Source organism: Tympanuchus pallidicinctus, unplaced genomic scaffold, assembly GCF_026119805.1.
Source record: "Tympanuchus pallidicinctus isolate F22 unplaced genomic scaffold, pur_lepc_1.0 scaffold27, whole genome shotgun sequence".
NCBI classification, from domain to species: domain Eukaryota; kingdom Metazoa; phylum Chordata; class Aves; order Galliformes; family Phasianidae; genus Tympanuchus; species Tympanuchus pallidicinctus.
Window position 1 is genome coordinate 9,279,496 of NW_026294744.1, and position 25,666 is coordinate 9,305,161.

The following is a 25,666-nucleotide window of genomic DNA, read 5'->3' on the forward strand; positions in this document are numbered from 1 at the left end:
TGATCTTTTTAGCCTTTTAATAATAATAATAATAATAAAATAATAAAAAGTTGGAATTATTCTGCCATTTATTATAGTTTTTTGTTTCTTGTTTTTTACAAAGAAATTTGACAAGCAGATTTCTGGAGTTCTAAAGGATTTGAAATAGCCTATGCATGATGTTACACATGCATAAATTACATACACGTACACAAAGAAAACAAGGCACTGTTAAGACTGTACAAGTAATAATTGACCAAAAGATTACATTAGAAACTGAGCTCCTAACTAAAACTGTATTGATAGTCATTACAACACCCTAAAGATTTGTATTGTTTTGGGATTTTCTGCTTAAAAGCTCAGCTGTGTCCCTTTTTCCATATGTATTGGACCCCACGTTAGTAGGTGAATAAATTGCTCCGATGTTGCTGCTGGAACGAACTAAGAAGTCAGCCAAGCGTTGTGTCACACATGTAGCAGTGTTGCACTTCCGCTTCTCCAGGTGGTGACCACTAATGTAAAAAAAAAAAAAAGAAGAACCAAGATGAGGTCATGAAGTCAAATGATGAGCAATCAGGTGTGCTGCTTCTAAAAGGCTTTTGAACTGTGCTAATGTGAGAGTTCTTTTAATATGTGCCACAAATACAGGAACATTACAATCTTCCTTCCACCTACTTTGTGCCTGAATTTTTCTTTTTTGCACTGTATGCTATTATCAGTTTTAATGATGGGGGTTATTTAAATGCTAACCTTAACAGTCATATGTCATTTTTATTGATGTTCAGAATAGCAGTTTATGACATCTAGAAAACCTCTAATGATAGTATAGTTAAGACAGTAAGTGAAAACAATGACTAAATGTTTACCTTTAAGCTGAACTTCTAAGTCTATTCAGAGCTCTTGCTGATATCATGAGGATTACTAATGTAATGGCAACCACTAACATGTATTTAGTTCTCTTCTTCCCTCCAAATCATACCCTGCTCTCACCAAACAGTGATCTTTCAGTCCATGTTAAATGGATTGAGCCAGAAGGCTCTCCCAGCTGTGCCATCTACTGTGAGAGGTGGCAGATATTGCCGACCGCTGCTGGCTTCAGTACCACTGAGGATTTAGTTCTGTCTTAATAGGGATTTCTTCAATAGTGAAAAGGGGCCACATCTTTGTTAAAAGATCTGCAATCGTGTAGGAGGTCATCATTTTCTGGATAAGGCTTTAAAGAGTTCCCGTGGAAGAGTCCTTACCTAAAAATAATATTTAATGCTCTGAACCAACCATTTACAAACGCTGTGTAGGACTTAAGCAGCATTAGATCTTTGTTTTAAACACAATACAATGATTGGCTTGAAAGAGCACAGGCTTTACAACTTCTGAAACTACTCTGCTTCCCCTCCACACATAAATATTTGATGGCCACTTGCTTGTAGAATTATTGTTAATTTTCTTTGGTTTCTTCACATTAACATGGCATGGAGTAGACTGCAGTTTTCAGTAGAAATTGTGAAGAGTTCCAATTTTAGTTTCAAACTCTGAGCAATTACCAATGAATACTTTTTCCTATTGATTGACTAAATCCATTATCTCAAATGTCATCTATTCTTTGAGGGTTAGTTGTGCTAATCTAAGAATGCAAATGGAATAGCAATTATGAGAGAAATGTCTGTAGTATTATACCAGTTTTGATCAGCAAATAGGCAGCAATTTTTAAGCAATCAATATTTTAACTAAATGTTTGCATAGGGTTTGATGTAGCTCTTCATAGATTTTTCTTGGTATTTCTATTATTTAAAAAGAGTTTAATGAAGCCCTTAACATATGGGGTTCAAACAGCAACTGTTTATAATGAAAATCCTCATTTGTTAGTGGAGGCAGAATTCTCCTTTTCTTTAATAGTATCAAATCAGACCCTGCCACTTCAAGTTTAAAATCTCAGTTCTTACAGGAAGTTACCAGATTTCTAACCAGTGTTAAGACTGGCTGAAACCATTATGTCTATTAGCTTTTTAGCTTTCTGATCTATAGCCTTTAATTGAATATGTGCTTTGAAACACTTCACCCAGTAATATTGTATACAAACATCTCAAAAAAGCAGGTAAGGCATACCACACTCATAGAGGTGATGCCCTGTGTTTGATTACTACAATATACATATATATATGTATATATATATATATTGATTTTTAAAAAGCAAGAACTGTATAAATGCACGTAGTCTCCATTATTATTTTGGAAGGGAGCCAAATTGTTATATGGTAATATTTATTTAATTGAAAGAAACAGATAACTCTACATATATTTACTGAGTCTATCTATAGCAGAACTGTCATTGAAAGAGTACTGTTCAAAAGGCAAGATTGAGCATTCAGTGCTGTTTATCATTTAGCAGACATTGCAAGTACTTTTTGAAATGTTATTTTATAGTCAAAACATTACCTGAAATTGGATTTAGGGCTCTATAAACATGAATGTATGTATTTCAGACTACTTAAACTCTATCAGAGCCAGTTTCTTTTCTTCATTCTTCCCATGATTAAACTGGCATGTAACACTAATGAAATATTATTCAATTTCAGGAAGTAGTTAAATTTTAAAAGAATTCTATTCTGTCAAAGCACGTGTGTTATTAAGCAGGATATGTTTTCTTTTTATTTCTCCTTGAGGCTTGGAGATTTGATGTTTAAATTAAAAAAACCTCTTACGATAGACTTTACTTCTCAAGGTAATGTAATATTTGCAAGCTTTTTTCATTTATGAAAGGGCTGTAATTGTGAAGTAACAAATGATGTTCAACTTTTTTTCTCTGGATTTACTTTTATCCTGCTTATGGAGTGGCTCTGTTTACAGGAAGAGTATTTTACGAGAAATAACAGGCATGAAGAATCTCAACAGAATATCACCGGTTTAAATTTTACTTCATTTTACTTCATTTTACTTGTGACACGTCAAGAAGCAGCATGAGAAATCAATACCTTTTTGTCTTTGCTGCTGGCTGTCCCGGCATTTTCTCACTAAGTCCTGAGAGTGTGTTCTGTGACATTATGGGCAGTATCCACTCTTGCCTCTTGGAAGTCCCATCAGAGAGATCGTCACTCACAGATAATAATCTTTAAACGATAAAATACTCTGTGACACTGAATAGCTCTATTTCTGCTCATGTTATTTTAGACATGAAAGTAAAAACAATTCATGCAATAATTGGAAAGCTACCCCTATACAGAAATAAATATGATTACTTATTACTCACTTCTCAATAGATGTAGCTTCCAAACAGCTCAGGGTGACAGAAAGTACAATGAAGAAAACTGACAGCTTTAGGTTGCACATCTTTGCTTCCAAACTTTCTGAAAAGAAAAATGATTGAGAATTGAGAGCAATGCCAAATACTCCTCAGCATATCCTGTGACTGATGACCATTCTGTCCTAAATCAACAGTAGCTGGTCTTTTTCATAGGCTAGAGTGAAAAAATGATTCCCACGAGTTTAGTGACAGGCAAATTCAGAGAGAAATCTCTCAACAGTAAGCATTTATTTTTCATCTAATAGTGTCAATCCTTTCCCATATCTCGAGTTTGCATTTCCTGGCATGTCCTGATCTCAAATTTTGGTCCCAGATGCGATTTACCTTGAAGTCATTTTAGCCTTTTCCTGAAAAAATGCTGTTGATTAATCATTGGAACACGTTTTCCTAAAAGCACATCTATTGCATTGCCTCTTAAATAAGAAAAAAGGAAAGTGTTTACCTTGTAATGGTCAGGGAGCTAACTGGAGAAGCACACCTGCGTTAGCGAGAAGGCTGCATGCCACAGTTCCACGCTTGCACCTGGCTCTGGAGTATCCCTTTTCCCCACTTCCTTGCTGACAATACAGCTCTTATATACCCTTCACACCTTTCTCAGCTCTGACATCAGGCAGCAGAGAGAGAGACTGTCATTAATTCCCATCCGTATCGATAGAAGGTGCCCCAGAGAGGAGCAGAGGCAGCTTGGTCATCGTTACATTAGCACATTGGTAAATATTAGCCTAGTATATGCAGGATGCCTTCCTGAAGATAATAGCATATTGCACATCAGAATCGTAGCTTCAGCTTTACAGTTGTGATAAGATGCTGAGGTAATATTCCCCGTGGGTGTTTTCAAGGGCTAAATAAGGTAACATAAGTTATAGGGAAAGCTGGAGTAAATGAGGCAACGGATCACTGAAATATAAGAAAACAGACTTATTAGAAAACAGACAACGTTGAAGAGGTTTCTTGTAGAAGGATGCGATGATCAAAATAGAAAAACATGTTCAAGGGGATGAAAGCTAAGTGAAGCATACAAAAAGAGGGGAAATGATTTAAATTGACAGATAGTGTGAGAGATGCAGCATAGAAATCATGTTCATTTTTTGGTTAACTATGAATATGAATGAAAATTCTCTCGTTATTAATGTAAAATCTTTTGTTAGTACTGGTAGATTCATTGTTTCATGCATGGAAATTGTTTCAAATGGTATTCTTAGGAAGGGAAAGACTAATATTAAAAAGCTAGGAAACGCCGAAACAAAGGCTGCCTGTGTACATTTAGTTCTAGTGTCCATAGAGCGTGGTTCAGAGAAAAAATACACAGCTTTTAAGAGACTAGGTTTATTTTTTTTTCTTTTAGATAATGAAAATTAAAATTAATTACCTGACTGCATATTTTTCAGTGGGAATTAGGCAGGTGACAATGATTGTCCTCAGGTGTACCTTTAGGTGCCCAAATGCATTTGGAAAACTGGTCTTTCAGTTACTTATGGGGGCTAAGAAGCACAGCTGAAGTTTTCTGTGCTAGGAAATTGTCACATGCATCTTCAGTACTGCCAGACAACAGAAGTTAATTCCTAACTGCCTCTGTGCCAACTGCATTGTCTTAACTGGAAGCCACCTCTGTCAGTTTAGTCTGCAGCAGCAGATTTTGTACTGAAATAACCAAAGCTCCACTGTTGCCTCTCTTTGGTCATCTGTGCTACTTGGGCTGTATGCAGAAAGGATTTTTAGCTAGGATATAATCCTCTCGCAGTGAATATAGTAGCTAGTTTGTTAATAAGATTTTTGCAAGTGACAAAATGTTGTTACAAAAAGTGGGATTCTGCCTTTGAATATATTGCTGTCTGTTTTTAATGATATGACCACATACTTTTTTTTTTTTTTTCCCCCTAGATTCCTCTCCTTCCATCCTGGATGGACAGTCCCAGTGTGTAAGAAGTAAGAATAGTTCTGCTATGTCTTCACCATGACAGTGTGTACTGTGCAACTCAGAGACAAGTTTATCTCTCCATGGAGTTCTTATTGATGTTTTCACTATAGCATTTGACTGGAATGAAAAACATTCTGCTGTCATTTTCAAAATGCTGTGGCATTTTGTATCACTGCAGTCATTTCACTCCCCTGAACTGAAAACATGATTAGACCCATTTTATAGAGATAGAATTGTGCCAAAAAATAATTATGCCAATAATCTGGCTGATAATTAACAGCAGCTCATATTCACAGCTTAAACACTGAATTTGAATACCTTAGTGCAGTGGAGCGGGAAGAGGTCCGGATTCTACTGGTTCTCAGCTTGCACGCTCAGTGCTTGTGAAAAAGCAGCCACAGGTTATTCCAGCTCCTGATAAAGTGTAGATATATCAGATGCAGTTCTGATCTGAGATGTGAGAAGGTTGGTTTCGTTATTCAGAATCAGATACTTTTTAAGGCATGTAAGGGATGTACCAAGACTGAATCAAGCTATGGGACATAAGAAAAGTTAAACAAGATTTTCAAAGAAGCATTAAATCTCAGATCCCAATTCCAGCTGTCATGGGGAGCACCTAATGTTGTGTGGAAAGGAGGTATTCTTGATTGTATTGTAGAAATGAAACTGTGCTCATGATGCCCCAGGACCCTTACATTTTCTCCTGGGTTGGATTTCATTTTGCCAGAATTAGTGACAAGTCTCTCTGGCTTTTTGTTCAGGTATAATGTTAACAAATCAAAGACATTACTTCTTCTGTTGCACGTTCTTTGAAGCAAAAGTAGTGCTTTTGCATACAAACAAGAATGAAATCTGAAATCATAGAATATCTCTTACAGCAGAAATATTCATGACTGAAATGTCAAGAACCTGGCCCAAAGTACCGTGCAGTTAGTACCATTTAACTGAAGTGGTTTCAAAACTATCTTTAACACTGATGAAGTTCAATAACCCTGATCTCAAAACAAAACACCACCTTAATTACTATGCATAACAAATGTTATCTTGCTAAGGAAAGTATTGAGTATTCTTAGGAAAGAAACACAGGACAGACTCTATCCTGGGTAGTTACATGATAATTGTATGTATTTGTACTGGCATTTAAGACCGCATAAAAATAATTGTCTAAAATATTGGGCCTATATGAGGGTAAGAGGACACCAGATCTGAGGTTTACAGAGAACCCAGAGGATATGATATGTCAATACTCCAGTCCTTTCTGGAAACTCCCTGGGTAAACATCTTGACTTGAAAGAGGACGAACCTGCTCTGCGATGTAGTGCACTGGCAGCAGAGGAACAGGGAGTCAGCTGGTGTGTGTTTCTAATGTGGGAGTCTAAAACAGCTCAGATTTGTGCCTGTTTCTCCTTGTTGACTATAAGCTTGCTCCTTTGTAGATGGTGTCTAAAGGTATGTGAAAGGAGTTCCATCATGGGTGCTTTAACTTCCTAAGTCCTCAATAACCTGACATTTAAGGTTGTCTGCCTCTCTTTCTCATTTACTGCTTTTCTTTGGCCATTCTTGATCCCCTCCCGGACAGCCATTTTCCACTTTTAATGACTGCTTTTTAATTTCTGCATTTCATATTTGCTTACTAAGGTTAACAGCACACTCTTTCTATTTGTGAGAGTCAGAAAAAAACCTTATTAGCTGTTAACGTGCACTTTTCCAGATGCCGTTCTGTTGTATAAGTTGGCTGTCTTCAGTAAATTACACTGTTGTTCAGTTGCCAGGAACTAGACATGAATGAATAACTCACAGTTAAGTTTGTCTACTGTATTAAAACAGAAAATGAAAAGCTTTAGGCATTAATCTGATGTTAACATTCGTTACTCCTACTTGGTATGGACCATTTAAGCAGTGACAGAAACTCAAACAGCTCTTCTTGTTGGTCCCTAAACTGGAGTTAACTCTGTTGAAGAGTACTGGAAGCAGCAGCAGCAGCAGAGCTAATGGAGACAAAGTTAATTGTAGAATCATAGAATCACAGAATCACCAAGGTTGGAAAAAACTCTAAAATCATCAAGTCCAACTGCCCACCTGAGGTAATTCAGAAATGGTGGCCATTCATGGAACCAACTAGCAAATGGAATGAAGTAATTTGGATACGTAACAGAACCTTAAATCTGGCCTTTATGTTGTGTTATGCTACTCAGCTCACATCATGGACAGAACAATGATGTAGCTACAAAGGCTGTTGCAAATGATTGCTCAGAGCGTAAGTTCAAGAGAGTTGTGCTGAATCAGTTCCTATAGCTGGGAATTTCCCAAGCAAGCAGAATAAATCCTGTGTTTAGATCATAAAAGTCAGAATTGACAGCACAATTGGTGAGTTATATTTCCTAATGCCAGTCCTGCTTACATTTTATAGAGTGTTAGTTGCAGAGCTCCTACTGGCTTGCATCTAACAATTCACCTCTGAATACAACAATTAGTTTAAGTTCTTGACATTTTTTTCCCTGTCCTTCAACTCATTTCCAGGAATAGAAGAAAAAGCTGAGTTCTCCTTTGGTTATCGATGTCACCTACTAGGGCTCTAGACAGTGCTAAAGGTGACTAGGTAACATGAAATATTACTGCCCTTCTTCCTTTCTTGTAACCTAAGCTATCCACTGCTATCTGCTACAGCCATTAACTAACGTAGCTATCTATAAGAATTCATCAATAGAAAGCTATTCAGCTTTCAGATATATTGCTGTAATATGGTACATACCACAGTACAGTACTATATGGATTCTTATTAATAGGCAAACTTGCATGTGCACCTCAAAAAAGATTAAGGAATTACGTGTGTGAAGAAGTACTGTTTCTGATTTACCAAGTGTTACTGTGAGAAATCCCTATCCCTCTTCCGCACCCCAACAACTTATAAAGAGTATAGGCAACTACAGAAGATTCTGTAAGACCAGGAGCTACTCTCCATACCTAAAAAGTACGGAGCAAATGGAGTCATTCATCAGTAAGAGAAACCGATGGTTTTCAAAGTAAATCTACACAGAATCACATCAGCCCTTCTTACCTGATACAGTGCATAAGTTTGAACTAAGTTTTCTTTTACATTATTTCACTTTCAACAATCAGACTCTTTTTTTCCTCCCTCTGCAAGCTGCAGTAGAGATTGACAATTTGGCTTTGTCTTTAAACACTCTGAGTCTTTCAGATGATGCTGTCTTGACAGCTCTGCCATTAATAGTGGCATTTTTTCTCCTGTTTTAAAGAGAGAGTTGTGCTGAATTGGGAATCAGTCACGTAAGTAATAATTTTTTTGTAGGGGCAAGTGCAGTGTACTAGTTTACGTAGGAGGATTTTCGTTGACAACAGTATGAAACATAAATTAACTTATTTATGGTACGTCAACACATGTAGCTGTAAAAGAAGATAGCCCTCCTTCAAAGAGAAGTGCAATAGGGCTACATTTACTGTATTCCTGCATTGTTGTATATGTGAGCAGAAGACCTGACCTTTTCATTCTACTTGGAGATGAGAAAAGATTTTGATATGCACAGGGAACATGAATCAGTACATTAAATTGTCTCTCTACCAAAAGAAGTCATTAAAAATTCATTAGGAATTCAGCATATGTACCAGGATTAGTGCATTTTGGCTCTTTTACAGTCGTGTCTCTTACAACAAATATTGCTTGTTTCCATCTGATTACCCACCACTCCATTTTTGGCTGAGATCTTCCCTGACAACAGAAGACATACCACAAGTGATGTGGCTGATTCAAAAGGTAATGCCTTCTGCAAGAAACTGTCACTGAATCAAATACCCAGTGCAGAACTGAACACACTATATTACTGCAAGAAAATTAGGCTCTGGTAATTTTATATTGTCAACACATTAAAATAATTTCATATTAATGCGTTTTGTGCCAACAAATGCTACAGTTTTCACGGGACTAAGATGAAAATACATTTTCATAGCATTTGATACAAAAAAGAACCCTGTGCAGAACAGCAGAGAAGCACACACTTAAAGATTTTAAATCTTTTAAATCTATGAGTGTCGAGTACTTACTAAACATGGATAGCATGAACTATTCTTCTGGGTTCAAGCCTTTTGTATTGTGTAAGCTGTTGCCTAGATTGATGGTCTTCATAGCCAGTGATAAACTTCTGGCTATGGCTATGATCCTAGTGACTGTGGGCTTCCTTTTTTTACCCTTTTCAGAAGCACTACAGCCCTTCCGAATGCATTTCTCCAGGCTGGAAATTGCTAATTTCATCTCCAGAAACTTTCAAATTGCCACACTGTTCATGCTTATTGATATTGTGTGAAAAAATGAGCAGCTTTGGCAGCTTTATATGTAATTCCATATCAACATACCGTAAGTTCATATAATTTCACGTCAACAAAAGTTCAAGACATTCTTAAAGTATTTTATAAGCAGTAGTTATAAACTCTCATAGTATTTTCCATGGTGTAATGAATCTTTACGGACTACTACTCTAGGTTATGTATTGTCCTGTTGCCTTTTATAATGCTTGCAATAGTTTGCACTGGTTGATTAAACAACTGTTAAAAGAACCATAAATAAGTGGCTACCATGGAGGTGAAGTATTTTTTTAATGATGAAATCTGAAAAATACAGTTTTCTGAAGTCAGTTAATTTCCCTTGTCAAAAGAGGAGGTATAACTGATGCAACTTAAACCTTTCTGAGCAAGAAAGGGAGATCCTATGAAAATCACCCATGTAAAAGAAATGAGATGTCTGTAGTTAGAAAGTTGTGCTCAAATGTAGGGGCAAAGCTATGTGCCTAATTCACAGAAATGTCACTCATATTCCTCTCTTACATGAGGATATTTCTCACCTTTTAAGACTGAAGTCCACATTCAGAGTTCTCTTAGAAAGGCCAGGTGTATCACCTGTAAGCATTTTCTAGTAACCGGTATCTAACCAGTTGTGTGATGGCATCTCTGCACACAAAGAGTATTATCGCACACCAAGAAACTTGGGGACTTGATGAATAGCAAAAGTGAAATGCTTTCAGGTTACATAAACCACTGATTGATGAATCATGGTTAATGTCTTTTCTTTTTTTTTTTTGGAGGAAAAGGCTCCAGAGAGACTTTGAAGCCTTTGAACTGCCAGTCAACCTACAGTACATTTGTTCCTTTAACTTCTCTTAAAGCATGTTCATGAGCCAATATGCCTTGTTAGTGGAAAGCTGACAAGCTGAACACAAAACAAATCCATCTGTACTTTTAAGAGGAGGTACTGCCCAAAAGGATATCATTAGCTATTCAACATTTTGTTTTAAGTAGTTAATTTATTCTGAAAAGCTGTTTTGACAGTTGGAACATTAATGTTTTCTAACATTTAAAAATAGAAGTTTGTATAACAGAATGTCTTCCAGCCTTGTGGCAGATTTTCTGGAGAATGAAGAATTTTATGTCCTTTTAAAGTTTGCCGCAAGCCTGAAAGACCTGAGCCCGTTTTGCAAAACCAAAACCAAGAAACAATGCATTCATATGTGTAGAAATCAATGTGGTAAACTGCTTTCTTAGGAAAGAAACAGTGTTATGATAGTATTTAGTTTAAATAAATGTAGTTCATTATGAAAACAAACAACCATTAGTGTTTTGCACATAGATAGGATTATCTCCATGTAGGTATCAGTGCATGCTATAAATGACTTCTTTCTGTTTTTCTTGTATTACAGGAGAAAAAACTGAGATGATGTTGGTTTTAAGAGGAATGCACGGAGTTGATGTTAGAGTCAAGGACGAAAGGCAGATCTGAATCTTCACCTAGTCTCTAGCTGACAAATGTGCTCTGATGAGGTGAGAGAAAAGAAAGTGGCATATTATGTTCAAACTAATTCTGAACTTAGGTACAAAATGAACAGAAGGACTTGTATGTTTCTGTATTTGTGCATTTGCAGTGAAAAAAACCAACAACACTCCACTTTTTAAATACAGCTGGGTTCTTTTCTGCCTAGTTTGGGTAAATCAAGCTCTCATTTGTAGATCTTTTCATTGGCCAGTGCAGTGAGATCCTTTGGCTCCCCACAGTACACCCCAGTCTAGTATAACCACTACTAGAATACATACATTGTTGATTAAAGAATGCACTGTTAAATTATTATATCTTTCTTTATTTTTTGCATTCTTCATCTCTATCTTCTGAGGAAGTAGGTTTCCAAAATACTGGGAGAAGGTCCATTTGGTCTGAGCAGATGTTGTGGCCCATTTGAGCAGCTGAAAGCAAAAACAACATTTTGAGGTTTTCAGATTCAGTTTGGCTGTTCTGTTCAAAAGTTTAATTTTGCAGTGAAGCTTTTGGAGTGTGCACCAAGACCAGAGGACAACAAAGAAAATCCCACATTGTCCCTGTTAGAAGTTGTCTCTGTTAGCCTCCATCCGACTGAAAATGGCTGTGCAACTAGAACAGTGCTAGATGGCCAGTGTCCCAGTCAGTACAAGTGAGGACTAACATTTTAAGCTCTACTGTGTCTCCTGATAAGCTTGCAATAGGGAAGAAGATCTCAGGAGACACAACTCAGAAAGGCATTGTTTGGATTTAGTCCAGCTCAGAGCTGGTGGGGGAGATGACCGGGAAAATAATCTGTGTCACAACATCGTTACCCGGCTTGTTATACTACGTCCTGTAGGATGTGAAACCCAGGATTGCTGTAGTGTTTAGTTCTGTGGAGACATAGCTCATATGTCTAGTTTTTCCCAAATAAGATTCAACTGTGGCTGGATGCTACCACACTGCTAGAAAAGAGCGGTTTAGTCCTCAGTGTTTCCAAAACGATGTGTCATATTTAGACTGAGGCCAAAAGTCACCTGTGTATCTTGAATAGATAAATAATCATTATTTATAACATTTGTTTAAGACCAATAGTTGTTCTTGCTTTTTAATTGAAAATTTAGAGCAAATCTGCATTTTCAATTGAGCTCCACAAGCAATTATAAAGAGGTTCTGATCTTAGGGAGTTACTTGCTGGCAGCCTTTTTTGTTCCTCGGCCAAGACAAGTAGGTCTAGAATGACATAAGGAGCAGAGAGATCAAGAATAGGTGTCATTTGACCTATTTTTACTTGTCTAAAACTTAGTTACCTAAGCTAAGCTAGTTCTTCAGGCTTTCAAATTGAAAGGAAGCACCTCCAGAGACCATTTTGTCCCACTCATTTTAGACAGCTGTCTCAAGATAAGATAAATTGCTCTCTGGAAATATCTGTCTTTAGTACTTATTGAGAGAGTCTATATGAGGATCTTCAATGAAACTACTTGCTAAGAATAGAGTATACCTGATTCTATACAAATATTTTACTCTTTCAAGGTATTTTCCTTTTATTGGAGGACTGGAATGACGAGCGTCCCTCAAAATCTGTCCACAGATACAAGAAAATATGTAAATTCTCAATTTCTCAAGTGGTAGACTAATAATGCAGGAAGGAGTGAACTCGGTGCAAATGAGATAGGGATAGATGAAAATTCAATACTCCAGGACATCAGAGATGCTCTGTAATACTGTATTATCTGTAAATTAGTCACAGTAGAGAAAAATACTTAATTCCATGCTTACTGAATTTTACATGAACTCAGTGAATATTAAACAGTGTACATTTATGAACTCATGTGAATTTCAAATCTCTGCTCTGATCTTTTTTGGAGTGGAATTTTATGTGTGCATGTTGCTGACACCTGGGAAAGAACTGGGAGTGACTTCTCACCTTCAGACAACGTCTCAGTCCCCCTGCTGAATCCTCTGAGGTGAAATAAAAGCAAGTTATAAAGGTCAAGATATGCACAGTGAGTGCCTCTCAGTGGCACCTAAGCACATCCACCCACTGAAAATGTTCAGAAACTGAAGGAGTCCATCCACCAAAGTGCTCAAGTATGGTCCCTAGAGATTTGTTACTTCAGGCTCGTTTTTATACACACAGACCATATAAAGTAGGCTATAATTATCTTCTTTAAAACTGAGAACGTGCACTTACCATAAAAATGTTCCCTTGATATCCTTCAGCTTTCAAAATGCTTGAGAAAATGCAAAAGCTCTGTAGCACTCACAGGTAGCTAAAAAATCAAATAAATAAATATATTTTTAGTCTATTTTTCTTTTCTGGGAAAACACTATTTGCAGTGGAATAATCTATGTGGTTTTCTGAGTAAAAGGCACTTGCCTTCCTCTAGGGTTGTAGAGCTAATAATATGGATATATAGCATTTGTTGATTTGTAAGCAGCAGTCTCTAAGATCCTTGGTCTATGAAGCCAGGATTCATATAATTCAGTACTTCCCTTCTCATGGTGCCACAGAAAAACAGAACACTACCGAAGAGAAAGTCTGTATTAATCTTTCATGAATGCAAACTGTTCTTGTTAAGATTCATTAGTGTATGTGCTTATGTGCTCATGTACATATCCAGAGGATTATGCCCTTGAAACATCTCTCTCTTAATTTTTCATATAAATATAAACTCAATTCATACCCAATTCCATCAGTAAGTTAAATTTCTTTGACTTTTTAGATGGTTCAGCACATAGGTCCTTAAGCTCTTTGCAGGTATGGTTATTTGATCGAATTGGGTAGTACATACAAAAAGAAATCTTCTGGAATGGGCAATATGAATATTTGAAAATGTGAATCGTTAAACTACAAAAGTCAATTGAGATAAAGTATGCAATAATTAAAGCTACCATCATGAGGAGTACTTCAGCTTTTGACAAGATAGTATTTTCTTTTTCTTCTGCTTTATCTTTTTTTATTATTATTATTTCTAAAGGAAAGAGAGCACTTGTTGTCACCTAGATACTTTTAAATAGGTATGACGGATAACATTATTTGAAAATAGGGATCTCTATAGTCAAAATCATGGCCACTTTACTCTCTGCAAACAATGTTGCTTAAAATATGAAACTTATGTAGAATATATCCTACCAATATATGTGAGATGAAATATTTAAAAATGGATGGAATCAGAGATGGAAGAAAGGAATACTAACCTTTGTAAGCATGGGGAAAAGATCAGCTAAACTGGGATCTAATGTTCTGCTTTCTGATCGGTTACAATAAATAGGTATCAAGTTCTAAGTGCACTTTCCTAACCAATTCTCTTGATTACTTGCAGTCAGATTTTCATAGCTAATTATTCCAATTAGACTACTGAGGTTTTGGTATTTTTAATGTAAAAGCAGGAGTAATGTAAAAGCAGGAGCTTTAATGACGCTAGGACTTCTGTTTTACATAAAACAAGGCATAGTAATGAGCAGAGGGCTTCTGCACCCAGTGATGATACAAGAGAGAACTCACTTTGCAGCTGAACGAATACTACAAAGCCACCGACTTACTCTGTTGAAGAACTTTTCTTTGGATGAGCAGTGTCCTCATCCTTCATCATCTTTAGATGCTGTATTAGGGAAGCAAGGATGATCATACTGAGTTAAGGCAGATTTATACTAAGCCATTTTCTATCTCTGTTCAGTCTTGCTTTTTCATTGTACTTTGTTCTGCAAACAAAAAGCAGTATTTTCCATTGGAAACAATAGGTATGTGAGGAAAACAAAATGCAAGAAAACCTTCAAATTAATGGGAAATGGGAAATAATATTTTACCTCAGATTTTGTTTTAAGGAAATGAATGATAGAAACAGAATTTTGAATTTTAGTTATATAAGCAAAATTTCAGTACAGGTAGTCATCAGGTATAATTTAGAGGCCATCATGAAGAAAGAACAGAAAGCAGGGCTGTAACTCTTGTGAAATGTATGTCTTCTGAGGAAGAATGAAGGTTTTCTCACACTGGAGGAATGTTAAAAGATTTTTTCTTGAGATATTTTGTAGTGTGTGACATCTGAGAAGGTATGCCCTCAGTCATTTACCTTTGTCAGTTTTTATTCTAAGAAACAATGGAAAACACTGCCTCACCTCTTGCTGTGGTGCAGCACTGAGCAGACTGGGGTTCTCAGTCACTGGTGGTCTCTAGATCATCAGCAGAACTTCTAAAAAATGGCTGTATGGTGCCTAAGGCCTAGATGGCCTAAAGGCAGAGACTGTTATTAGTAACTTGAATTAAAATGTTTTACAGTACAGCAGTATACTTCTAAGTACATGAGACTTTGCTGGTCTGCTGTTTCCCCACGTCAAGCTGACAAACCTTAAGGGGCATATTGTAGTTCAGGGTGCAAAGCTGGGTGCTCCTTCAGCTAGAATAAATCTGAGAAGCCTTGTCCAAGGATGTTGTGCTCAGAGCCAGGTGCTCATTCATCCCAATCCCACCCTCACCAAACTTTGTAGACCTTGCATTTAGGCTTTTTCATGTGCTTTCCTGTGTGAGAAACATACATGAATGTATGCCATCAAGACACTTAGGGTCACAGGTGAAGCATGCTTCAGCACCAGTAGTTGAGGGTCTCTCTCCTGAGTCCCATGTCTGATGTCTGCCTGCTTTGATCACAGTCACAATGACTTTCCACTCTTTGGTTTTGTAACATCCGCTAATCAATAACTAGCAGCACCCAGTGTGCAGCACTGCCCCAGCGGTGTGTGACCACGGGCAGCTTTTGTACCTCTCTTCTGCACAGTGCACTGACGTCACCCAAGTACTGTCCTAAAAGTGAGGGTGACCCTAGTGAATATTGCAGTGCCTAGTTGTTAGGATCTTTGCCCCTTTTTAGAACTGACAACACCTACGTTATTCAATACGTAGTTAAAATTAAATGCTTCAAAAATTGATCCAGGAAGATGTTATACTAAGAAGAAACACAAAAGACTTGCAGCTGGAGATGTTAGGGAGAGTAGTATTATGCCACTGTGCTTCAGAGGCAAGTGCTTTATGTCACCTGGAAAGAGCTACACTCTCTTCCAAATAATTCCAAGAAAGCAAAACATAGCCAGTGATTATGCTTGTTCTGCTTTCCATCTAGTAACTCATCTTAAACAACCTCCCTAAATGTGAGAAACTCAGACTCACTCCTGTCTTTCAGTCTGTCCTCCCGTTATCCTTTGCTCAGACATTGCCTCATCCTGTAAGTGTACATAGTTCTGTACACTCTTTAAGCCTGTGTCTTTTGTATCTGTGTGGGTTCTCTGAAGTGTACATCTGTAACTGCCAAAAGGAAAAATTCTGCAGTAAATTGTACTTGGGTTAATTTTTAACTGTTCAGAATAAAAGCCAAAGTTTAAGTGTACAGTATCAGTCATTTCTTCTGAAAATCTTCTCAAAACTGTAAGTACCTGATTGTTTTGCCCTGAGAATCTTTTCCTTTCCTTTGCTTCAATCCAGCATTAGTGTATTTACATTTGGGTAACAGTTTGAACTGTGCTTAGTGAAACAACATTTTAAAGTGCTTTTTGCAACTGCCACGATAAATTACTTAAAAGTCCCGACAGATACTTTATTTGCCCTCTGCTAATAATTAGTTACTTCATTATTTTTTAGTCCAACTTGTAAACAAGATGTGAACTTATCTGTTTACCCAAATGACTAAGCTGAGTTAAATGAAGGATGTGTTTTTACACTGAAAATAAGTTGGTCCACTGGGACTCAGGGAGGGCAATTGGCAGAATATTGCTTCCAAGACTTTGAAATCCACATGTATCCTTTTTTTATCCCCTCCTTTTTGTTTGTTCATTAAGGTGAAATGTTGTTTAAAACTGCAACATGATTATGGATTTAGTGTACAAACAGTACAAACAGGCCTAAATTCCCACCTCTCAACTGTAGCCTGTCTGCTGTCAGCCACACAGCCTATGCCTACTCTGATCCACACAAGATGTATGCTTTTATATTTTAGGCTGAATTATATCCACTATCCTTCACACATTTTATTTATAAATGCAGCCTGTAGCGGAACCATCTGCATTGTGCTCTTTAGCTTTTCATGCAAAGTGGCTGCCTTCTGCAGATGGGCTGATTTCTGTTGGTCTTTCTTGACCTGCTTGTGATGAGAGAAAGGAAATTCTGTTCTGTAGTGGAGGTGGCTGGAAAAGTTGTGATGTTACCTCTAACTTATTCTTAGCCTTCATAAATGTATTCCAAACTCAGTGCAGAAGTGGAAGGAGTAAGTTCTTGTAAAAGGGATTTTATTGACCTCTTCCCTGAAAGTTCAGTGGATATTGCAGACTTAGGAGTAGAATTCAGGGGCAGGTTTTTACATTATAGCTGGTAGGTGAATTGGAACCTGAGGGCAAACTTTTGGATAAATACAGTCTCACCTGGCCCACACAAACTTCCCAAGCAATTTGTTCCAAAATTTAGCCCCTGTGTGAATATCCTTGCAGCATAAGCTGTCTCTCATCTTGCTGTTGGCTAAAGAAATGCTGACAGATGCTCACTGAAGGAGATAATTTCCTTACAACTGTGCTGATTCTAGGGTTGTGTTCAGGGCTGGCCTGGGCAGCTAAGGTTAGGGCTTGTGATCATTCCTCTACAAATATTTGAGGTGACCCAATGCATCACTGGTGCTCAGATAGGCACTCTTCACCCTTTCCTACTTTGCTTTCATCCTCACTTTCTCCTCTCTTCTCAAGTTCTTTGTTCCACATTCCTACTTTTTCTTGACACTTGCTGAACCACTCAGTGGACCAAATCAGTTCACTACCTGGAAACCAGTTGGTTTTTTTTCTGCCTATTTAATGAGCTAGAGGTTTGCAGAAGATCCAGGAAGTAAAAAATAAGCAATGGAAGTGCACTGCAGAGAGATGGGAGACAGGATAGAGAACACTATTGGCTCATCTTTAGTCGTAGAAACTGCAGTGTGAGTTGTAAAGTGGTTTTAAACTGTAATATAAATACACCTAAACTAAATGATTTATACATTTATATCTCCTTGATGTAGAATCTTGGATTATATTGCCTTCAGCTCTGCTTGACCAAATGTGACAAAAAATAATTTAAAGCTGAGGAAAGCAACCTCAGGAACACAACTGGTGTTCATCATTCTGTCTATTTTGTTAATCAGTTCACACACTTAATAATCTTCCCAGTCAAACAGAAGTCAAAATGATTTTTTTTTCTGCAATAATTCATGCTTTGAAGGGAGGTAATAATAAGTGAAAGCAAACATTATCTTCACTAATCAAATGATAGGCAGTGTGATGTTTTGGATGCCCCAAGTGAAGGAAATAACTCAGGACCAGTAACTTTAGCACCAGAAGAAAAACCTGTAAAGCCAGATGATGTGTCCCATAAGCACTAGTGAAATGCAGGGACTGGTACAATAAGCAACAGAATCTTATTGCCAACTCTGAGGAGCAGAAGAAGACAGATATAGGGACTGCAGTCTTTTGACATCTTTTGCTCATCTTTTAACATGTCATGTGTACTACAGTCTGAATAAAGCACATTAATATTAAGAAAAGGCATAAAAGATTCATTGTGATCCAAAGTCTAATGCAAAATTTCTGAGAAGATGCAAAGCTGTATAAGCATATTTTGCTGTGAAATCATCAAATCATTAAGGTTGGAAAAGACCTCTAAGATCATTTAGTCAACCTGCAGCCACCATGCCCACTAAACCAAGCCCCTTGATTCCACATCTATCCTTTTCTTGAACACTTTCAGGAATAGTGATTCCACCACTTCCCTGGACTGCCCGTTCCAGTGCTCAACTTCTCTTTCTAAGAATAACTTTAAAATATCTGAACAGAGCCTCCTCTCGTGCAACTTAAGGCCATTACCTCTCTTCCTATCACCAGTTACCTACGAGAACCCCCACCTCACTATAACCCCCTTTTAGACAGTTGTAGACAGGTCTCCCCCGAGCCTCCTCTTCTCCAGACTAAACAATCCTGGTTCACAAGACTTGCACTCCAGACCCTTCGCCATTTTTATTGTTCTCTGGACATGCTCCAGGGCCTCAGTGTCTTTCTTGCAGTGATGGGGCCCAAAAGTGAACACAGTACTCAAGGTGTGGCCTCACCAGGGCTGAGTACAGAGGAACTATCACCTCCTTGGTCCTGCTGGCAGCACATGATACATACATTCCAGCCAGGATGCCATTGGCCTTCTTGGCCACTTGGGCACATTAATGGCTCTTGTTCAGCTGGCTGTTGACTAATACCCCAGGCAGTCTGCCTGAAACCTGTAGCGCTGCATGGAACCAAAGTGTGGGACCCGACAGTTGGTCTTGTTGAAGCTCATCCCATTGGCCTCAGCCCATTGATCAAATGTCCAGATCCTTCTGTAGGGCTTTCCTACTCCATGGAAGATCAACACTTCCTCCCAGCTTGGTGTCATTTGCAAACTTACTGAGGGTGCACCCAATTCCCTTATCCAGGTCATCAATAAAGATCTTAAACAGAGCCAGCCCCAGTACTGACCCCTGGGGAGCATCACTTGTGACTGGTCGCCAGCTGAATTTAACTCTATTCAACACTATTTTCTAGGCCCAGCCATCCAGCCAGTTCTTTACCCAGCAAAGACTGTACCAGTACAAGCTACAGGCTGCCAGCTTCTCCAGGAGAATACTGTGGAAGACAGGGTACAAAGGCTTTGCTGAAGTCTTGGTAGACTATATCCACAGCCTTTCCCTTACCCATAAGGCAGTCACCTGATCATAGAAGGAAATGAGGTTGGTCAAGCAGGACCAGTCTTTCGTGGATTTGTATGTGCTAGGCCTTATTCCCTGCTTGTTCCACAAACATTTTAATACTAATGACAAAACACAGCACAAGTAAACACCCGTGAACAAAGCAGAAGTACAAACTATAAAACAGAATCAATTGTCTCAGTTGCTGATCAACTACACTTAATTTTAAATTATTTCCAGGAACAGTACAATAATGTGTTACTCTTTTGAAGACTGGAAGTGTACGGCGGGCTATGGAAGGAGTTCATGCCCGTGAATTTGCCAAGAATCAAGTTAATGAAGAAATACATTTGAGAGGATTAACATTGTTGTAGAAATTAGTGTGTGAAAAGATTGGCTGAGAGGGTGTTGGGCTGAAGAATGTAAAAGGGCAATTGAGTTCTATTGGCAGACTTGTCAAGGGCAGCTTGCTTCCTAGCCATGAAGTGGAACATATTAAGAAGAGCAATTGTTGCAAGGTAGAACTTTGAAAGCGCATCTAAGAGGAAAAAGGGGAAATGAGCCTCTATCTGTTCCGGCTGTAAGGTAGGGCTCTGACTTGCTCTGGTTTTCTTCAGCTTACATCATCAGGCAGTAGGGAACTGTAGTGAATAACTGGATTTAATGCATTCCTTCTGGTAGTCCTTAGGATCCTTTGACTGATGTTCTTTATGTTTAACTCTCTGTGGAATGCAGCACTCTCTGTGGAATGCAGCCACTCTGTGGAGTGGCTTTTAGAGGTCACTATATTCCAAGTCCCTGGAATATATTGCTCCTTCTTTAAATAAAGTTTTGGGAAATTGGTAAAATGTGTAAGAAAGCACGTGGCTTAGCAGTATGAGAAGCACTAACCGTGAACCTAAGGTGGAAATGACTAAATGTAGGCAGGGAGGAATTTTTTTTTCATAACTTGAGATAAATTATTATGGTGTGGTTGTTGTTTTTTTCTTTGTGTGTGTGTGTGTGGTTTTCTGTTGTTCTACTTCTACTTCTGTTGTTGTAATGCTTTTAATGCCAAGAAACTAGGCCTCAGTCCAATTTTTACTAAAATTAATGAACTTACATTGGTTCAAGTGGAAGAGCTGATAACTCAACAGAACGTGCAGAGCAGAACGAAGTGTCTTTTGTATGGCTAGCAGGGACAGGGATGGTGGGAAAGACCACAGAAGACATGTGTCAGCCAGGCATACAAATGTTCAGAGTGTTACCTCCCACAGTGTTCAATCCAAATGCTTGTGAAGAAGATTGAGAAGCAGTATTGAGAACAGTTACAAACTACTTTGCCTTCCTAAGATTCTTTTCTCCATTCTTTACCTTCTGGTTGGCCTGTGGCCATTTTTCACCATTTTTATACAGTTTCATGCATCTGTCTCATTGATCTTCTCATACTTTTATCTTCCTTCAGGTGTCATCTCACCATACTTTGAGTTCATCATTACATGCTGTGAGACAATGCTGAAAGCATTGATTGTATAGTGCTGATAGCATTGAGCATCTGATGTGAAATAGTTCGCTGTTATGTCAATGTTTTTTTTGGTCAAGTTTTCTCAATCAGAAAATGTACATGCATATGCTTATAGGTTCTGTTGGAATCCACTACTGTTAGACTGGTTTACAATTATTTAAAGAAGATGATCAAATATGAGGTATCTCAGGAGAAATGCTGTTTTTATTTTTTACTTTTTGCAAACATAGGCCAATTTTTTTTTTCTTTTGTCTTTTTAACACTATAAAGGGATCAGTAGGCAGATTCAGACATCAGGACTGACTCAAAAAGGCAACATGAAAGAAACTCGGAAACCACGTGCAGACGACAAATTCTGCGGCATTTCCAGGCTTACGGTACAGAAATATTTTCACAATTTTGTATGAGCAGAGCCACAGTTACTTGCACTCACAGTCATTCAGTAGGAGTTAAAATCTAGAATAAATGAATGAACAGTCTGTTTCTTATCGTTAATGCTTTGAACACTGAGTTCAAGCAAACTTGAAACCAAATACGTTGCTTTTTACGTCCCTGAACTCTGTGATGTGTTAGAGATATGCCTGATTGCTCCTTTGAATTTCCACCTCTGAACTTGTGTGATCCCTCTAGTCTGGCACGATTACCATTTGTTTATAGACTTGTGAAATGAGCCAGTAGTGACATGGAAGTAAAAAATGGCTGTGGTTGTAACCTCAGACTATTCAGCTTGTCAAGAAGCACTATAAAGAGATAAAAAATAGCTTGATGTAAAAGGGATTCAAAGCCCAAATACATTACCCATGCTTTTTAGCTATCATAGTAGATGTATTTAAAAATATTATTGATTTCATTTCACAAGTAATGTTTATTAATAACCCTAAAATTTAAAGCATTTGAATGCTGCAGTGTATATATATATAATTTTACTTTCTCTCTTTTTTTTTTTTTCTCATGGTCACTTACTACCAGATTCTTGTCAGAAAAGACACACTTTTTACTGTCTATGTTTGAAATTGGCTCATAACCTCTACTGATGAGACAGAACAGCTGCTTAATCGAGTAATTCTATCAAAGGCAACGATCTTAATTCTGCAAGAATCCTACCAATTGCTGCGATAAGTGTAGTGCCAAGAGCTTTGCACCCAGCGCAGGAAACTTTATGTCCTCAGGCTGCAGGTTTTCCACAGTCCTGCAGAGGGAAATCTTGCAGCAGGGTCCCGTTGGGTGAGGCTGCACTGCGCCTGGGCAAGTGGGGATTAAGCTTTTTGGAGTCTTGGTAACTGGGAGCAGGTGAAGAACAAATTATGTCCTCATTTTCCTTTTTGTTTCAGTGAAGCCGTAACTCTGTGGACAAAGCTAATTAATGGGATTTGAGTTCACATTGTATTCCTCTATAAGTAGATCAGAAAGTATTGAATTGTTTTACTTAGAAGCACATCTCTGGTGGGAAAACAACCATGTAAATTCCTAAATACATAATTTTGAATTCATCCAATCTACTCTTCCCTTCCTAGTTATTTCTGCTGGCGCTGTCACTTGCATTTATTGGTAAAACGATGACTGGTGCTTACTTGAACAGCATGTTCACACAGATAGAGAAGCAATTCAATATTCCTGCATCTTTAGTGGGGATCATTAATGGAAGCTTTGAAATTGGTAATTACTCATTTTAATATTTCTTTTTCTTTGAATATGTAAAATGTTGGCTGACTATGTATTAGTGACTCTCATGCCCATCAGCAATCTGTCAGTGGGTGTTTGCAACAGCATAGTGACCAACTTTCTTCTACTGCCTGTGTTAGTACTTACATATGAGTATCTTGGAAAATAACACGACAACTTATATGAGGATGTTTAGGATTAGAGGTTGGTTTAGCTAACTTGTACACTCTCACACTATGACAGAGCAACTAACAAACCAGAACTATTTAATAAGCTTTATACTAAATAAATAAATAACAAAAACAGAATGATTGCATAGACCCAGTTTGAATGTAAGTTCACGTCAGTATTTTTACAGTTCTTTTTAATCAGTGACCTCAAAGTTGGTTGAAGTGGATTGTCTCCTTACTCAAACTCAATAGTATTTTAAGTTTTTACACCCATGTAACTGTAAATAAGGTTTCTACTGTTAGTGCCCCTCAAATCTATCAGTGAGCTTCACTGCACAGTGACAGGCTTAAGTCTTGCCATTGCCACAAAAGCTACACAAAAGACTTAAGAGCTTCAGACCCAATTCAGAGGAGATCGTCGAAGCATGTTTTACACTCTTAAAATTGGAGTCTGGATCTTTACAATCTCTGGCTCGACTGAGGAAATGACCTGCAGAGGCTAGTCCACACAGGTGAGTAGGAGACACAAGGCCCTTTTCAGCATATTCAAGTAGGAGAAACTGTTTGTGACACCATGCTGCTGCCTGCAAAGCAGTCTTATCAGGCAACTCGGTGTTATGACAGAGACTGAATACCCAGAAATATATTCTTGCTTTTGAAAAGGGAGAGTTTAAGAAATATTAAATCGCTGAGATTAATTATATAAAAATATGATTAAGTAAAAACCTTGTTATTTTAAATAGATCATCTTTTCGTATACATTTTTCTATAGCAAGTTGTGGTGTTCATATTTCCAGGAATGTAAAGTAACTACGAATCATCATATTAACATTTAAAATGATTAAAGATCAGTGTATGTGCCAGGCATGAAGTATTTATTAAGACTGTGCAAGCGTAGGCATAAGATCTTATTAGGACTGTACAAATACATCTATTCAACTTTCATTCAAGCTACTGGTTCAATGCAGTCAGTTTAGCAATAGTACATAAAAAAAGATGCTGTTTTCTTTCAGAACATTATGCTCACCAGTCATTGATAAGGTTTCACTGTTTCGATAAAACGATCACAAAATTAGAAGTTGAACAGTTAGCAAATTTTTACTGTTGCAGGACTTAATTTATGGTATAAGACTTCAGATATCTCTTAGTTGCACTGTGAAAGTAGAGGAGGAGACATTCCAGTTTTTTTGATCTCATTTGAATTTTGAAATGGCACTAGTTACAAAATCTCTTTATTCCTCTTAAATTATTACTAAAATTAATATCAATTTATTATTCCTCTTTTCTTGGAATGTCATCTCATGTTTAATATTTTCAGTACAGAAACACTTGAATATATATCTCTGAATACATACTTTCCTACACATTGCTAAATAGAGTATCCCAAGAGAGTAACTTTCCAAAGCAGCTCTTATTTTGTAGTCCTGGGCCTAATCTCTACATAAAGTTGTGAGAAATTTCTTCTCTACACAGGTGTGTTCAAAAACCTCCTCTTTCACCATAATCGCTTTTCTATTCTGCCTCCTATTTTCAAGTTCTTCTCATGTGGTGTTAAGTCTTTCAGAAGAATATCACAGATAGAAGGGTATTACTGCACCACTTAACCAGTTCCCTGTCTAGTTACAGTCTTTATAGGTTTATAGGAGAAGTAATGGATGTTGAGCTAACAACATATAATGAGAATTGCTCTTGGATTTAAAAGGTAAAAGAATGCCTTTGTTTGTAAATACAAACCAGGTTCTTTTTGCAGGTAACCTGCTGCTGATAGCATTTGTCAGTTACTTTGGAGGAAAGTTTCACAGACCCAAAGTAATTGCTTTGGGCTGCACAGTTTTTGCATTTGGCTGTTTTTTGACATCATTTCCTCATTTCCTATTTGGAAGGTGAGTATTTCGGTATACTGGGCTTGCGGGCCAAGGCTTTGTTAGCAGAGGGAGGGCTGCAGGGTGGCCTCTGTGAGAATATAACAGGAGCTGCCCCATCTCATACAGCTCCAGTTGCTGCAAAAGGGACCTGCCACTGCCAGAGCTGAGCCAGGAATTACTCTAGTTGTGTCCCTGAGGGAGCAGAGTTAAGGACAGGGAAAACTGCTGCGCAACAGCAGCTGGGAAAGAGGAGTGAGAAATGGGAGAGAAGCAGCCCTACAGGCATCAAGGAAGGTGAGAGGTGTTCGAGGTGAGGAGCAGAAACTCCCTACAGCCCTGTAGAGGCCCACAGTGGAGTAGGCAGTCTCCCTGCAGCCTATGGGCACCAGGGAGCAGGTTTGCCCATGCAAACATGGAGCAGACTGTGGTGAAGCAGAGGATGAGGTCTGAAGGAGCTTCAGACCTTAAAGAACCCTTAGGGAGCAGCCCTGGGCTGGAGCTGCCATATTTGGTTAAATCACAACAGTTTCTTGTGATCCTTACATGCTTTAATATGCAACTCCTCCTACTGGAATGTGATTACTTAATGAGTGAGGAATTGCTGAGCATGAGGGTGATGAAACAGTTGCAGAGCAACTTTGATTGTTTTGCTTATGAGATGGCTTCAAAAGTCAGCCATCATTTCTGAGGACTGTCACCACTCTGCTGGGCATCTTGCCTTGTCTTGCCTTGCTATTCCTTGTCTTA

At 38.0% G+C, this 25,666-nt stretch overlaps 2 protein-coding genes across 12 annotated transcripts in view; one reads left to right on the forward strand and one right to left on the reverse strand.

The window, feature by feature from the left end:
• Positions 1–25,666, forward strand: part of SLCO1A2 (solute carrier organic anion transporter family member 1A2) — a 51,832-nt gene that overhangs the window by 12,759 nt on the left and 13,407 nt on the right. The window contains exons 2-7 of one of the 5 annotated variants that reach the window (XM_052690786.1): positions 2,640–2,698; positions 5,159–5,203; positions 10,901–11,021; positions 21,493–21,599; positions 22,737–22,878; positions 24,805–24,937. In XM_052690786.1, coding sequence (XP_052546746.1) covers positions 21,540–21,599; positions 22,737–22,878; positions 24,805–24,937 — 335 coding nt within the window. In that variant the 5' untranslated portion in view covers positions 2,640–2,698; positions 5,159–5,203; positions 10,901–11,021; positions 21,493–21,539. Of the gene's footprint in view, positions 1–2,639; positions 2,699–5,158; positions 5,204–10,900; positions 11,022–16,311; positions 16,415–20,216; positions 20,304–21,482; positions 21,600–22,736; positions 22,879–24,804; positions 24,938–25,666 lie in introns of those variants that run through there. The other 4 variants (XM_052690785.1, XM_052690784.1, XM_052690787.1 and 1 more) reach the window with 4 other exon arrangements.
• IAPP (islet amyloid polypeptide) lies at positions 3–15,659 on the reverse strand. 7 transcript variants are annotated; one of them, XM_052690796.1, is made up of 8 exons: positions 15,532–15,659; positions 15,115–15,226; positions 14,539–14,597; positions 13,187–13,265; positions 5,514–5,609; positions 3,224–3,320; positions 2,949–3,083; positions 3–491 (listed from the first exon to the last, which is right to left on the reverse strand). In XM_052690796.1, the coding sequence occupies exons 6-8, from the start codon at positions 3,301–3,303 to the stop codon at positions 299–301; spliced, it is 408 nt and encodes a 135-aa protein (XP_052546756.1). In that variant the 5' UTR covers positions 3,304–3,320; positions 5,514–5,609; positions 13,187–13,265; positions 14,539–14,597; positions 15,115–15,226; positions 15,532–15,659; the 3' UTR covers positions 3–298. The 7 variants fall into 7 exon arrangements, 5 of the variants coding, with proteins under 5 accessions (XP_052546756.1, XP_052546755.1, XP_052546757.1 ...); XM_052690795.1 differs by having other exon boundaries at positions 14,539–14,697; XM_052690797.1 differs by having other exon boundaries at positions 5,514–5,645; positions 14,539–14,697.

Excerpts from the sequence above, each read along its gene's own strand:
- IAPP (XM_052690796.1), bottom strand. The coding sequence starts at position 3,303 with ATGTGCAACCTAAAGCTGTCAGTTTTCTTCATTGTACTTTCTGTCACC. Across the intron at positions 3,084-3,223 it reads GAAGCTACATCTATTGAGAA|ATTATTATCTGTGAGTGACG; the intron begins GTGAGTAATAAG and ends TATCGTTTAAAG. Across the intron at positions 492-2,948 it reads CCAGCAGCAAAGACAAAAAG|TGGTCACCACCTGGAGAAGC; the intron begins GTATTGATTTCT and ends TTTTTACATTAG.